Genomic DNA, 16095 nt, shown 5'->3' with positions numbered 1-16095 from the left:
GAAGTAACTGGTGACCGTTAATGAAAACCATCGGATGCGTCAGTTTGGAGAGCGAGTTTATGCATCTATGTCGTTTTAAATCCATTTTGTCTACCAATATATGTTCAGTTTAGGTCCAGTATTACAAATATTATAATTATTTATATTAAGTGTCACAATTAAGCATGAAAACAGGTCCCAAAGTGCGCGACCCGCAACATTTTACCACCAATTTGAGTTACCTCCCTTGGAAATATCGAATCCGCCGATCCGTGTCCCTTACTCCGCATACCCATGGTTGCCATGTATCTAACGGCTATGATTACGGCTAACATAAAGGGATTCTAGTGTTATGAACTTCATATCCATTAGAGGCTGATAACACACCATATCATGAATATAGCACAGAATGCGTAGACTAAATGGGGACCAGAGGCACCTCTGTAGGGACAAAGCGCACAATAAAAACCAAAATATATTTTATTGTTTTATTGGGTTTAATAGTTACGATAATGGTACAAACATTTAACGATGACAATATCGGTTTAACAGCAAAGTAAACTCATTGATGTCGAGTACTGATCTACAGTGAAGATTACCAATCGAATATATTTAGACTTGGACATGTCAGTGCACAGAAAAGGTTAAAAACTATCGTAAATTCATGTGATATCAATTTAACGTTATGTCATTTCTTCAATAGGAACAACCTATTGTTATAAAATACATGGCTTGTGTATGTTGTTTGGGTTGAATGTTTTAAATATTTCGTACTTTATTTGTATTTAAATTAAAGATGGAAATAATATAGACAAGTAGAAATTACTGTAGAATACACTGTAGCAACAGAAGTAAATAGTTCACAAATGTGACGATTGTATTGATAATGGGACCAAGAAATCTTGGCCAGGGGATAATCTGGTTTTAACTCAACCCTGTTTTTTCCAAAATAGATGATTTACCAAGAAAAATTTAAAACATCTTTAAAACTGTATCAACAATAAATAAATAAATTGCAACAAAATAGCAAACATCTGTAGCTTTACCATAACACCAAACAAATAAGTCACATTATGAAATGGGAAAGACAAAATATTTTTCATTCATATCCTATTAGAAAACATACGAATAAATTGTCCCAACATTTGCTTAAAGATTCATTAAAGAAATGTGTTTTGAGTTTGATCAGAAAATGAAGCATTTATTATCACATTTTTTCAGAAAAAATCAAGACACATAGCTTCCTTTGTGACTTGTTAAAAGAGTATGAATGTAAAGATCTGCCCACCATTCAATGAACGTTCAATTTCTCATGCAATTTTAGTTCAAGTAAAGATGGAAAGAAATAATTATTTGACACACAAAAGTTAACATTATTTGATGTATGTATTTCACATGATTAACGGCTCTTTTCATGTACACCTCAGTTGTGATCCAGTGATTTGTTTGCCCAATTGGGAAAAGTACCTGTACCATACAAATTTGTGAAAAAATATATCGAAAAACCCTAAAATTAAGAAAATTTGCACCGTGTAATCTTCTGTTTGGGAACTTTGGGTCTTTTAAATTGCTTGGTATAAATTGCACAAAAAATTCAAACATTCATTTACATGCATTTTGGCTTGAAATGTTAAGTTTGAGTACTCATTTTATTTCTTCATTTGAAGATAATGCAAGTTTGGAAGAAAATTGACGAAATTTTTCTTTCCTTTTGGGAATTTTTTAAAAGAAAATCGGAAATTTAGTAGTTTTTTCTCAATTGGGAGAGTACCTTTTATTGGTACTTTATAAAGAAGCAATAAGAAGTTGTGATCAATTTCCAACAAGCAACTTTGCATCATCATCATACAACCTGAACAAAAGTAAACACTGTTTATAATATTAACAACACCAAAATTAATTCATACAAGATGCTTATAGCAAAAACTGTCACCACTTTCAGTCAAATCACCTTAAAACCTCATCATCATCTTAAATAAATTTGCATTTAAAGAAACATTACCCTTTAAGCACAAAATATACACTGCTATATCTTACATACCGGTAATTACAAACAACAACAAGAAAAACAACAACAGACTGGCCAAATCAAATTTCTTGATGTTTGTCTGTTTTTTTCAAAAGTAATATAAGGTTTCGTAGAGTAAGTTTAATTATAACTCACTTTTAGTTGCAAAACACATATAATTATGTTTCTTTAATTACAAATTCTACACTTCAATTTTTAATTCATTTTTTATCAAGGATTTTTTTAACCTTTTCCTCAAATTTCCTAATTTTCCCCAGATTTTTGCCACATATTCAATAGTCTTAAAGGGAAAATGTTTCACCTATTTTTCTGTTTCACATAGTTGATGGATACCCTTAACAGCAAAAACAAAAACAGCAAATACAAAACAAAAAGATACCATTTTCCTTAAGCTAAAATTTATTTTACATCACCAGGCCTTGAAGACTTGACCTGTTAGAAGTACCGACTTTATAAGAATAAGAGAACAATAGAATAGACCTACATGAATGAGACATGTGTCCATAGGGCATGGATGCTTAAAAAATCCACTCTTGTCTCAAAACTATGATCATGTCAAATTTACTGGACCTTTAACCACAATACCACAAAAGCATACACATGTAAACAGAACTTTCATATACCATATCATCAAGAGTTTTCCCACATTTAACATAAACTTAATTTATTTCTAGATTGGTAAAAAGGTTTTTCTTAGATTTAGTTTAAACCCATTTATTTTTGCTCTCTTGCATTGAAAACTCTAGGTTTATTGAAATGCTCTTAAATCCATTTCCTGGGCCTAGCAACCAGTACATTTTGTAATTAGTGTCTTTGGGGGAGATCTAAAGATCTCTCCAATAGTGGGGTTAAACCCATGAACTCCTTGTCGCTAGGTGGACACCATATCCATTTCACCATGGGGACCTTAATTAAATTTGACCGGGTGACCTTGTTTTCAGCACATGTAACCCCAATTAATCATCAGATTTGATAGTGTCAAGATGAAAATTCTGACCAAGGTTGCCATGGAGTACTGGATATGGTGTCAACCTAGCAATCAATAGGTCACAGGTTCGATCCCCACTGTGGGAGTTTTTTAAATCTCCCCCAAGGCACCAAGTACTGGTTCTATGTCCCAGGAAACGGAATGGATAGCGTTTCAATCAGACATAGGCTTTCGATGCAATTGAGCTAAAATTAATAGGTTTAACCCTTTGCATGCTGGGAAATTTGTCGTCTGCTAAAATGCCGTCTGCTGAATTTCTAAAATTAGCATTTTCTTCGATTTTTTTCAAAGAATATTATCAGAATAGCAAACAGTTTGGATCCTGATGAGACGCCACGTTTTGTGGCGTCTCATCTGGATCCAAACTGTTTGCAAAGGCCTTCAAAATTGGGTTCCCGCACTGAAAGGGTTACACTAAACTAACAACATGACCAAGTATGATCTAGATTGAGTCATAATTGTAACATCTAGGGTGGAAACAAGGTTTTGTAAAATTGAACTACAAAAGCTAGTACATGTACATATTAGTCTAACATTTAGTTAATTGTTTACAAATAGTCAAACTAAACCATAGACTATGATAAAACAAAGTTGTGTATGTGTATGATAAACCTTGTACATGATTTAAAAAGTAGCAAAACATTTGACCATTCTTGTGTTGACTCAGATTTTTATTTATTCTTATTTCAAAAAATTGTTTGATGATAACAGGCCTTTTTAAGATCAATCACACGTACAATGGTCTTCAATGTAAAGAACGTCAATGCAACATTTAGCGCACAAGCAAAATATTGTGCAGATATTCACCTCTTAAAAACATGTAAGCAATATCACTTGATGCTATAGACTAGATTGTTTTCTATTACATAGAAAAAGTAACAATTCTTGCTATAAAAATAAACCTATCTATTTATAAAAATTTGACTCCATATTAGACATATGTTCGAACAATTCATTCACCTTAGAATATGACGATTCATCAAAGCATTTCAGCACCTCATCCATATCGGCGACACAATTCAACTCCAAATCTCGAACATTCTTAACAATCGCTGAAGCCTTGGCCTCATTCTGAACTTGCAATGTCAGCAATTTCTCGTGTGCAATATAAAGGGGATGCCTTCGCTCGACCTTGCCTCCAAACCTCGGCTGTTTTCTGGCAGGATCGTCCGCACCGTGATCGGGCGACGTCGTCAAGAGACCAATCGAAACGTTAGGCGTGAATATGAACGGCTTAAACATGCTGACTGCTGGGTCGGGAGTGCCTGTGAACCAATGGCAGCAAGGCATGCCCGTTGCTATGGAGGCAGAGGTGCTGTTTCTAGGTAACATGGAGACCTGACTACCGCAGGTGCCAGATTGCCTGTTGATGCCGCTGTCCGTGTCCCGGAGTATGTTCATCATGTCGGTCACTGAGAAGGTACCTGAAATGTACGAGAGAAAATCATGATCAACCGCAATACGAGCCTTGTTCTGGGAAAATGGGGCTTAATTCATATGCGTAAAGTGTCTTCCCAGATCAGCCTGTGTAGTATGTACAAGCTTATCTGGGACGACACTTTCCACTATTATTGAATTTTTTGTAAAGATGGGGTCTAATCTCAGTAAATATCCAGTCTAGGCGAAGTGGTATCCCTGATTAGCCTGCGCAGACTGCAAAGGCTTATCAGGGACACCACTTTATGCACACGCATTAAGCCCTGTTTTCTGAGAGCGTGGCTTTTATAATAGTAGGGGACATATGTGTTTGGTTTACTGAAGTTTAAACCTATTAATTTTACTTTGATTTCATGAAAAGCATTCAACAAATAGAGACTCTCTAGAGACTTTTTTTTCTGAGTAGAACCAGAAATTAGTGTCTTTGGAAAAGACTTGGGAACGCTCCGAATGGCGGATCAAACCTTTCAGTTTGTACAGTCCAACAGTTAGCTAGGCAGACATCCATTGCACCTCTTAGACCTTTCAGTTTGATAATGGGTAATATTATCACTAGAAAGGGAGATAACATATGCACCAGCATATGTAAACATTAATAGATATCCTTTTTAAGGAATTTTTAGTGTATAACCATTATAGTGGGTGATACATAGGGAATATTACATGAATGTAGTTTTCCAGTGATTTGGTAAGGCAAAAGCTGATTGTGTTATGTTAAGGTTTAAAAGATTTCCCTCAATAAACAAATGCAATACAAGTCATCAAACACCACAGCTTGTAATATTCTAATTTCTATTATATACCTGCTAGCAAAAAAATAAAAAATAATAAAAATTGAAAAACACGCTATTTTAAGCCCATGCATGCATTGAATAAGGCACATGTGCATTGTTTAAAATTACTTAAAAATTTCAACTGATCTTTATTCTCAAAATTCACAGTATTCAGAGCTGTATCAGGATTGTTATTTTGCTCTTTTTCATATTGGGATCTTATTTTGTATGGACTTTCCACTTTTTATTATTAACATTATGTGTAGCTTAAAATCAGTGATAAAATATTTGGAATCAAACACGAAAATTCTTCCGCTGTCATTTGCCAAATCTGCCAGTGGTAAACATTAAGCAATTCTGGAATTAAAATAATCTTTTGCCGAAAACATGCGGTGAATGTATTTACTATTTAGCGCCGTACTAGATAAAATCTGCACAAAGTCTTAATGAATAAGAGTTAAAAATGTTGTTAATGCTTCCCACCTACCATTCTCTGCATATTTCTTCATCAATTTTCGGCCGTTACAGAATCGTGAAATAACACTGGACATGGAATCCTGGTCAAAAACTTTTGCAAAGTTAAACTCGCCATCTTCAGGTTTGTACAGTTTGAGGTCAGTTGCCTTTTCGACCAGATTTGGGGAAGACAGGTCATATTTTGTAGTGATTGTCAACTGGTTTGATATGTTCCTCACCCCTTCTGCAACGAGAAAATGTTGCCAAATCTTTCAACGCAATATTATGTGACATTGGAATAAGACTTCAAACTTGGAGTAAATGGTTATGCTTTTTTTAACAATGCATTAAATGCATTTACACATTGTATTTATTGATGTATTGATATTGATTGATACAAATTTGAATTTAAGTGGTAAAGGGTAAATTACACATTAAACAAAAAAATACATTCTTAATTTAAATGGGCACTTGTTAAAAATTATGCTTCCTATAACATTAATTTTGATAAATTGAAATGAGACCTTTTATATGATCATAACTCTGTTTATGTATGAAAGTGAGTCCTCCCATTATTTTAGTGTTTGGGAAAAAGTCATTTGATTTGATAGCACACATCAAAAGACGGAAAAAACAACAACACAAAACTACCTACATGAGCAATCTTAATAAACCAGGATTCAACATTAAAATCTGATGTCTACTAGACCATAATTGACGAAGCAAATAACCAAAATTGTGTCACATTTATTCAGGATGTATCAGAAAAATATCAGTAAACACAGAAAACTTATACAAAATTATATAAAACTATAAAAGTGCCAGGATTGTTTGTGATCATTTTTCCCTGTAACAAGCTTGCTGCAATGTTACCTGTGACCCTTTCTGCAACCCACAATTTCCCGGCCGTCTCCAGCACCCAGGCCTCTGTGCAGTCAGCAATGATGAAACTGTTGTGGTAGTACATGTCTCCACCCTCCGCGCAGGCTCCACCCTGACCATGGGTCTCCAGCAGTGCTGTGATCACCTCCAGGCTTTCACGGGCACTTGACCCGCGTTCCAAGCCTAGCCTAACAGGGGAAATTGATATATGATATTTTATATATGAAGTAACAGAAAAGAGAATATTAGTTTAGTGTTCAATTATAACTGTACAAACTAAAAACAAGAGCTGGGTTTGTGAAACACAATGGGTCCTATTGCACTGTGGAGCCACACAGCAGCTATATCCCAATTGAAAACATCATGACCAAGTTACTGTCCATTGATATTAGACAAAGTTACGGGCCATGGAAAGCATCTGAAAGCATTTTTGAAAAAACAGTTATTATAAAGAAAAAATAAATGGATCGGAATCAAACTCACATTTCATCTGTAAGTAATGTAGGTTGACTCGCACATACCAAAAATCAGCTAAATATCTGAACGCTTTTCTTTCATGAAAACCTCTGTAAAACAGTTATTATAGAGTCCAAGGCCCGTACATTTGCAAAAAATCAATAGACCAAAACGAAGCTAATACTTCATCTGTAGGTCATGTAGGTAGACGCACAAACCAAAAATTAGCAAAATATCTGAAGGAATTTTGTGAAAAACCCCTGGAACAGTTATTATAGAGAAAATTTCTATGTCCAATGCTCATAACTTCGACAAAAATCAATGGACTTACACTTCATCTGTAAGTCATGAAGGTATGACATGTCCAATATCATCGCAGGAAATTTAGAGGTCCATTCTTGGTAGACATTATATTAATCATAATTCTAACCTTAAGAGGTCAATTCTTTGTAGACACTATATTAAACTCAAATCTAACCTTAAGAGATGCATTCCTGATCATGAAGACACATATTAAACTTAAATCTAGCATTAAGATATCCATTCCCAGTAGACACTACATGTATATTAAACATATTTCTAAGCTTAAGAGGTCCATTCCAGGTAGACACTATATTAATCACTTACGAGGTCCATTCCAGGTTGACACTATATTAATCATTATTCTAACCTTAAGAGGTCCATTCCATGTAGACACTATATTAATCACTTACGAGGTCCATTCCAGGTTGACATTATATTAGTCATAATTCTAACCTTAAGAGGTCCATTCCAGGTAGACACTATATTAATCACTTAAGAGGTCCATTCCAGGTAGACATTATATTAATCATTATTCTAACCTTAAGAGGTCCATTCCAGGTAGACATTATATTAATCACTTAAGTGGTCCATTCCAGGTAGACATTATATTCATCATAATTCGTACCTTAAGAGGTCCATTCCAGGTAGACATTATATTAATCATAATTCTAACCTTAAGAGGTCAATTCCAGGTAGACATTATGTTCATCATAATTCGTACCTTAAGAGGTCCATTCCAGGTAGACATTATATTAATCATTATTCTAACCTTAAGAGGTCAATTCCAGGTAGACATTATATTAAACTTACATCTAACTTTAAGAGATCCATTCCTAGTAGACACTACATGTATATTAAACATATTTGTAAGCTTAAGAGGTCCATTCCAGGTTGACACTATATTAATCATAATTCTAACCTTAAAAGGTCCGTTCCATGTAGACATTATATTCATCATAATTCTAACCTTAAGAGGTCAATTCTCGGTCGACACTAAATAATATTAAACTTAAATCTAACCTTAAGAGTTCCATTCCCTGTAGACGCTACATGAAACTAAAATCAAACCTTAAGAGATCCATTCCCAGAAGGCACTCAGTGTAATCCTCGGCGCCATTCAGCTTTGTCCACACTGCCTCGTTACCTATGACAACGCCTTTCTCGTTGGCCCCCATTTCTGCGCCCCACATCCAGGCTGGTTTGCTGAGGATCACCGCATTGGTGCTCAGCGCTTGATCCACCTCTATGTAGGTGCACTAAAATGGTGAGCATTAAGTTAAACAAATTAAATCATGAAGTGGAAATAACGATTTGTTTCTGTTAATTCATTTAGAAAGAAACATTATAGGATATGTTACTTTTATTTAATTTCAAATGTTTGGCCACTGGCTTCAAAGACACGCTCATATTATTTTACATTACAGAAAGACACTTGAAGAAAGAAATTAAAAAATGCATCAATGCAATTGCAATATTATGATATCCATTTACACAGAACATTAATTTGTGTGATTGTTTATTACAATTAAGTCATTCTTGAAACAAGGGCTGTTTGTAAAACATGCCTGCCCCCAAATGGGCTGTCAGTTGTAATGGCAGCCATTGTTTGAATACGTTTTTTGGCACTGTGACCTTGACCTTTGACCTAGTGACCTGAAAATCAATAGGGGTCATCTGCCAGTCAAGATCAATGTACTTATGAAGTTTCATGGTCCTAGGCGTAAGCATTCTTGAGTTATCATCCGGAAACTATTTTACTCTTTCGAGTCACTGTGACCTTGACCTTTTACCTAGTGACCTGAAAATCAATAGGGGTCATCTGCCAGTCATGATCAATGTCCCTATGAAGTTTCGTGATCCTAGGCGTAAGCATTCTTGAGTAATCATCCGGAAACCATTTTACTGTTTCAAGTCACAGTGACCTTGACCTTTGACCTAGTGACCTGAAAATCAATAGGGGTCATCTGCCAGTCATGATCAATGTACCTATGAAAGTTCATGATCCTAGGCTTAAGTATTGTTGAGTTATCATCAGGAAACTATTCTACTATTTCGAGTGACTGTGACCTTGGACTTTGACCTAGTGACCTCAAAATCAATAGGGGTCATCTGCCAGTCATGGTCAATGTACCTACGAAGTTTCATGATCCTAGGCATAAGCGTTTGTGGGTTATCATCCAGAAACCATCAAGTGGGGACGGAGACCCCACCACAACAGTACATAATATAATTTGCAAGTGTGGTCCTAAACTGCATCCAAGACTGAGTCACTGTGACCTTGACCTTTGACCTAGTGACCTCAAAATCAATAGGGGTCAGCTGCCAGTCATGACCAATGTACCTAGGCCTAAGCGTTTTTGAGTTATCATCTGGAAACCATCTGGTGGACGGACAGACCGACCTACCGACATGTGCAAAACAATATTCCCCCTCTTCTTCGAAGGGGGGCATAAAAAAGTAAAGTCAGAATGTCGCATTTTAAGTCAGAATTGCAAGCTAGTGAAACCACCATGCAATTTCCAATGCCACTTAGAGCTTTGTCACAGACGTGACGAATACCCCCACATGCCGCATTGACACAGAATATTTTGCATGTTGTCTTCACAAAAAACAGCAGACAACATGCTCAATGTTTAAAATGCACTAAGTGACCCCGTGACTTAGTTTTTGACCCGGCATGGCCCATGTTGGAACTTGACCTACACATCATCTAGATACAACTTCTGACTAGGTTTGGTGAAGCTCTGATGAAAACTACTTGAATTAGAGAGCGGAAACCATGCTCAATGTTTGAACGCACTTAGTGACCCCGTGACCTAGTTTTTGACCCGGCATGACCCATATTCGACTTATCTATCTCTGTATACTGCCAACCGCTCTTTCGAGTATTATAGGCAGAAGGACATTATCCAGTCCGTTTCCTGGAAAGAACCAGTACTAGGTGAGATAATGAGAACGCTCCCCGAGTGGGGTTTGAACCCACAAACTCCCGATCGCTAGGCGAACACCTCATCCACTACACCACCACGATCTTACTACACCACCGCGATCTTGACTTGACTTGACCTAGACATCATTTAGATACAACATCTGACCAAGTTTTGAGAAGATCAGATGATAACAACTTGAAATAGAGAGCGGACACTTAATACATGTACGTACCGACCGACCGACAAACAGACCGACAGACATACAAGCGCACTCCTATATACCCCCCTAAACTTCGTTTGTGGGGGTATAATTAAGTACCAAATCATTTGTGAGATTTTTTAAAGTTTTCACTACGTACATATAAAAAACAAGTACCACTCAGGAATGGGAAACCTTTTATCACTAATTTGTTACAACTAGATTGTTAACTTTTGCAGGTAGTCTCAAATATATTTCTCATTATCTTTTCATTCCTCAATTTAAGATTGAGTGTATATTTTTACTCAATTTTAATTGTAATCTACATTAATATTTGACATAAAAACTTATTTAATTCCCTAAAATAAAACTCATGTCATGAGTGAAAATACACTGTGTATATCTGCATATGAATTGGTTATCGATAAGATTATTTAAATTCAACAGAATATACAAACTCTACTATCTACACTTTAGACCATATCATTCTGTAAATAGCTTAACATTTTGCTCATAAACCTGTCAATATTGGTAATAAGATATGGGTACTTGAACAACTTAAGTAGAACACGCTACACAATCGCATGACTGGATATCACCTGACATGGGTTAGGTTAGTTGCAATTTCAAGATTTAAATTAGCAAGGAAAGAAGTTATCAATAGTTACAAAATGGCTTCTAATTTAGAGAGTTCAATTCATAAAGGATCAGAATCATTCTTTGACTTTTCTTGTTTCCCCTGTCAGGAAAATGACAGAAACACGGAGGCTGAATTTTACTGTGGGGACTGTTCTAAATTTTACTGTAGCAAATGTGTGGAGTATCACAACTTTCTTTACAAGAAGCATGAAATTTTGGACAAGAAAAACATCAGCCAGTGGCCTGAGACTAATGTGGGTGAACAAGAGATTTGTCAGGAGCATAAGAAGGAAAAACTGACAGGATTCTGTGAGGACCACAGTCAGCTGATATGTCATGCCTGCCATGTCCACACTCATCAGTAAGTAAAAAGGACTGTACTTTATATAAATATGTTTTGTGCACATGTTTTTTATTTATTTCTTATTTGACAATCAACCTGTGTACAGAGGCCAGTCCGGGGAAGTGGTCAAAGTGGCTGATTTAAGCAGATGAATGCTACAGTCAGGTAACAAGTATTGCAATATACAGTCCAATCTATGTACAGAGGCCAGTCAAAGGGGTGATCAAAATGGCTGCTTTGGGCAAGTGAATGCTACAGTCAGGTAACAAGTATTGCAATATACAGTACAACCTATTAACAGAGACCAGTCAAGGCAAGTGGTCAAAGTAGCTGATTATGGCAAGTGAATGCTACAGTCAGGTAACGATCTATTGAGTATTGCAATATACAGTCAAACCTGTGTACAGAGGCCAGTCAATGCTACAGTAAGGTGACCACATTTTAAATTGTTGGGCAGCTTATAGGATCAAAAGCTTTGAAAACCTCCTGTGTGAACAAACATCATTTTCATTCAAACAAACACAAGCTTAGCACATCTGATCTTTTTGTTCATACAACGTGAAATACTTGTGTTTCAAGCTCAATAATATTTCATTATTTATTAATCTGATTCCATTTCAGTGTAAGCTAGAAAGTTCAGTCAAAAAAAAATGTTATTTTAAAATCCATATTTAATTTTGCAATAACTACCTTTACTAATAATTAAATGGAGATAATTATTTAAAGCATTCTATGATACTTATTTCATGAAGATTTTCCAATAATTATCCCAATAAAATTAACCTTAACAACATTTGAAGTACTCCCGCTGCCATCACAATTTTCTATAAAAAAAGGGGGAAAATTTACTTTCCATTTGCAAAAAAGTGGCCAAAACGGATTTTCATTTATTTTTCTCTCAAAAAAATATCATTAGTTACTCGACTGGAAACCATTCCTGCCTGCGGGAATCTCAAACATGTATACGCCGTAAAATATTCTGAAGATCTAGCCAGTATAACCTAAGCTAAGCCCCTTGAAGAAGTCTAATAGGAAGAAATAAACGTATTATCCAATCAGAACGCATTAATTGCCACACATGAAAAGTGCCCACATGCTTCAATTGAAAGAGTTGTTATAATTTGAAGCATTTGAGGGGTTTAGATTTGTTTGGTTTGATGTTGCTTACACGTGTGTACGTATCCGTTTGTTCTGTATCAACACTGTGATAATTAATTCGTGATAACAAAAGTATGGTGTCCATGGATGCTCGAAGTAATTAGGACTGTGGTATAGTAATTTTATTAAGCATTATTTTCATGATTGCGCTAACCAACAATGAAATTAAATGTTATTATTAAATATGTATGCTGGAGGCTAAGTCTTGATAGTGAAGTAGAATCTTGGCAGATACTGTTATGATACCATTATATTATGTAGATTTTTTATGGAAAGCACACATAAATATGAACGAAATAACGTTCCTTTTCTTCGCATTGGTATTGCATGGTAATAATTGGTTAAGAACTACACACTACGTAAATTAATTGTATATGCATTTTAGACTAGGATTTAAAAATGGCTACAAAATGGCTCTTATTTTTAAAATGGCGAAAAAAGGCAAATATGGGTGGCAAACAAAAAATTTAATCCAGAGAGAGCCCTGATATGATTTGTTGTCTCAGAATGGGTCAATTTATTATAATAAAGAAAATTAACTTAATCTGATTCTTTTATTGCAGAATAGACAATATGACCTGCAATGTAAGAGACAACAATGCTAATAGATTAAACCGAGTGTTTATTTTTCTCAACTTGCAATAATGCCTTGTGAACGCTAAAGGCAGGTGGCAATTGCTATTAGTGTGAAATTAAATGGGTCCTGGTCGCCAACGGCAGGCTACACTCAGGAGAAATAAACAATGAATTTGATAGGGTGGGGGGTAGTCTGGGAATCTAGACTGACCGCTCATACCAGGTGACCACAAACTCCGATTGGACTGTAGATAGATATAAGTAAAAGCATCTCTAGATATTGTTCGGAAAAAAAATCATATGACAAAATAATATGCTTTAAAATAAATTGTATAGCTACCAATATTAACAATGCTTGACAAAACGCATACATAATCAACTTTAAGTGTGTTTGTTTTTGCAGGTTATGCAGTCATGTGGTACTAATAGCTGACAAGGTGAAAGACCTCAATCAAAAAAGAGACTTCGAACAGTTGTCAGCAACTTTTGATACACAACACCAGCAGTTGATAAAGAAGAAACATGACTTTGAGGAAAATTTGAAGTCTCTTGAGAAATCTTACAAGAAAATTCTGGAAGAAATCAATGCTTTACGAAAGACTATAAATGACGCTTTGGATCAACTGGAGAAAAATACCAAGAAGGCTTTGGACACATTGTTGGTCAATGTGAAGACATCTATCAGAAATGACATTGAAAACTGCAATAAGTCCATAAAAAATATATCATGCTTACAAGAAAATTTGCTGACAAGTAAAGACAAAAAAGAAGCACCGAGTTTTATCAAGTACAGAAAATGCCTTGACCAGTCCCTCAAGGTAGAAGCATCTTTACAAGATATGACAGCAAATAATGATAGGACACTAACCTTTAATCCTGATAGAACCATCCAACAAACCCTGTCCGCTCTATCTGGATTGGGACAAATACTGAGCACAGTTAAACAATCGCAACCCACTAAAAGGACAACACAGAACACAAATACCAGACAGAATACACCTAAAGCATGCAGCCAGTCTGACCCTGGAAACCAAACAGCTTCAAGATTAAAGGTAAACACATCCATTCCAGAATCAAGTTCATCTAGACACTATAGCCCTGGAAACCAAAACAGTCATCTGCCCAAGTCAGGCCTGGTATCTGATCCTGTATCAAGCTCATCACACCAGCTGGTCCAGGGACATCAACCAGGTGCAGTAAGCAAACCTGATCAAATCATAAAAGTGAAGAGTAGTAAGAAGTATAGTGTGCAGATTGAGCGTGATCTAAGCATATGCTACATAAATGGTATCTGTGAGACAGCTTCTGGAGAACTCGTCATCACAGACCAATACCACTACAAAGTGAAGCTCCTGAATAAGACCTACAAAGTGGTGGCCCACTATGACTTGCCTTGTTCACCATGGTCCATGTGCAGCATTGACACCAGTCTGGTGGCTGTTACTGTGGATAGCAATGAGGTCCACTTTATCAGAGTGACCAATGATCAGTTGATAAAGGACAGGATACTGAAGCTCCAACATGAATGCTTGGGTATTGCCCATAAGCATGGTAACCTGTACATTACAGATGGTAGAGCTCTGTATCTCTATACTCTGGATGGAAATCTGGTGAGGGAGATGTATAAGGATACATCAGGTAACCATACAGGTAATAATTATTCCTAGCATTAGTCTAATGTTCCAAACAGTTGGGCCCAGGCTTCTACCGTCATTGAAATTAAGGAGTTATAAGCTTCACATACCAGTAATCTTAGCAACCAATTGTAAGTTTTGTAAATAATTAGCTTAACATGTTGAGCCTATGTCCAACATTTTATTTTTTATGCATATTCACAAATTTTTATCACAAGTTAACAATTTTATATTGAAGTTAAACAATGATGTCTTTGATAATTATTTCCAAACTTAAACATGTAACCAATGTATCAAAATAAAGAACTACAATATATGACATTCAGAATACAACTGGTCTCTATATATAGTTGACATTTGATGTTTTTAATTTCAGAAGTGTTCTAGTGTTATTTCATGTTCATTAATGTTATTAAGTGTTTTATTACGTAGTATATTCTACAAAAAAGCTGGACTTTATTACATGACAGGATCATTAGAATTTCATTTTTTATTATCATTACCTTTATTTCAATATAATAACAACATCTCATCATCACTGTCTTCTATACCACAGTGTCCTCCTGTGCAGTGAGTCCAGATGGTGACAAGATATATGTGGCCAACATTTCCAGTAACCAGCTGGTCACACTGTCCAGGGAAGGCACAGTGATCTCCACCCTGACTGTACCTGGCCTGAGCTCCCCTATAGGAGTACTACCTGGCCTACATGTGACAGATGCAGGACAAGTTCTGGTGTGTGGATACTATACAAACACAGTAGCCCAGGTGGACAGAGATGGAAGAAAGAGACTGGCAGAGGTGTTCACAGAGAATAATAATGTGATTTTCCCTATGTCTGTCTACTACAGTAAGCACACACGCTCAATCATTGTAGGAATGAACAATAATGACATTACAGTGTTTAAGGAACAGTGACTGTTGCAGAAGGATGATTTATAATCATTCATAATAATTTACACATTCATATATACAGTTCTCATTATAAAACAGGTAAACTCTTTTAATACAAGGGCTGTTTGTAAAACATGCATGCCCCCCATATGGGCTCTCCGTTGTAGTGACAGCCATTGTGTGAATATGTTTTTTGTCACTGTGACCTTGACCTTTGACCTAGTGACCTGAAAATCAATAGGGGTCATCTGCGAGTCATGATCAATCTACCTATCAAGTTTCATGATCCTAGGAATAAGCGTTATTCAGTTATCATCCGGAAACCATTTTACTATTTCGGGTCACCGTGAACTTGACCTTTGACCTAGTGACCTCAAAATCAATAGTCATGATCAATGTACCTATGAAGTTTCATGATC

General features: G+C 35.9%; 3 protein-coding genes and 1 long non-coding RNA gene across 8 annotated transcripts in view; 2 read left to right on the top strand and 2 right to left on the bottom strand.

Moving 5' to 3' along the window:
• Nucleotides 1-453: 453 nt before the first annotated feature.
• The window catches only part of LOC127856315 (secernin-2-like), a 67622-nt gene continuing 51980 nt past the window's right edge, over nt 454-16095 (bottom strand). The window contains exon 7 of one of the 5 annotated variants that reach the window (XM_052392455.1): nt 454-689. The gene's annotated coding sequence lies outside the window, so the exon portion shown is untranslated. Of the gene's footprint in view, nt 3609-16095 lie in introns of all 5 variants that reach the window. The other 4 variants (XM_052392453.1, XM_052392452.1, XM_052392451.1 and 1 more) reach the window with 4 other exon arrangements.
• LOC127856313 (secernin-3-like) overlaps nt 454-16095 on the bottom strand; it is a 28502-nt gene continuing 12860 nt past the window's right edge. Inside the window, exons 3-6 of the mRNA XM_052392449.1 lie at nt 8372-8559; nt 6536-6732; nt 5694-5906; nt 454-4420 (exon numbers count right to left, since the gene is read on the bottom strand). Coding sequence (XP_052248409.1) covers nt 3903-4420; nt 5694-5906; nt 6536-6732; nt 8372-8559 — 1116 coding nt within the window. The 3' untranslated portion in view covers nt 454-3902. The remainder of the gene's footprint in view (nt 4421-5693; nt 5907-6535; nt 6733-8371; nt 8560-16095) is intronic.
• Nucleotides 1238-16095, top strand: part of LOC127856326 (uncharacterized) — a 39691-nt gene continuing 24833 nt past the window's right edge. Inside the window, exon 1 of the long non-coding RNA XR_008037966.1 lies at nt 1238-1308. This is a non-coding gene — a long non-coding RNA (uncharacterized LOC127856326). The remainder of the gene's footprint in view (nt 1309-16095) is intronic.
• Nucleotides 11001-15826, top strand: LOC127856311 (uncharacterized). Its single transcript, XM_052392447.1, has 3 exons — nt 11001-11432; nt 13552-14798; nt 15339-15826. The coding sequence occupies exons 1-3, from the start codon at nt 11017-11019 to the stop codon at nt 15698-15700; spliced, it is 2025 nt and encodes a 674-aa protein (XP_052248407.1). The 5' UTR covers nt 11001-11016; the 3' UTR covers nt 15701-15826.

The sequence above is a fragment of the Dreissena polymorpha genome, chromosome 13 (genome assembly GCF_020536995.1).
Source record: "Dreissena polymorpha isolate Duluth1 chromosome 13, UMN_Dpol_1.0, whole genome shotgun sequence".
Taxonomy (NCBI): domain Eukaryota; kingdom Metazoa; phylum Mollusca; class Bivalvia; order Myida; family Dreissenidae; genus Dreissena; species Dreissena polymorpha.
The sequence above is the reverse complement of the archived record's forward strand: the minus strand, read 5'-3'. Positions and strand labels throughout refer to the sequence as shown.

Bases quoted from the DNA above. Each gene is read 5' to 3' on its own strand.
- LOC127856311 (XM_052392447.1), top strand. From the start codon at position 11,017: ATGACTGGATATCACCTGACATGGGTTAGGTTAGTTGCAATTTCAAGA. The intron at 11,433-13,551 runs GTAAGTAAAAAG...TTGTTTTTGCAG, and splicing joins TGCCATGTCCACACTCATCA to GTTATGCAGTCATGTGGTAC. The intron at 14,799-15,338 runs GTAATAATTATT...TCTATACCACAG, and splicing joins TACATCAGGTAACCATACAG to TGTCCTCCTGTGCAGTGAGT.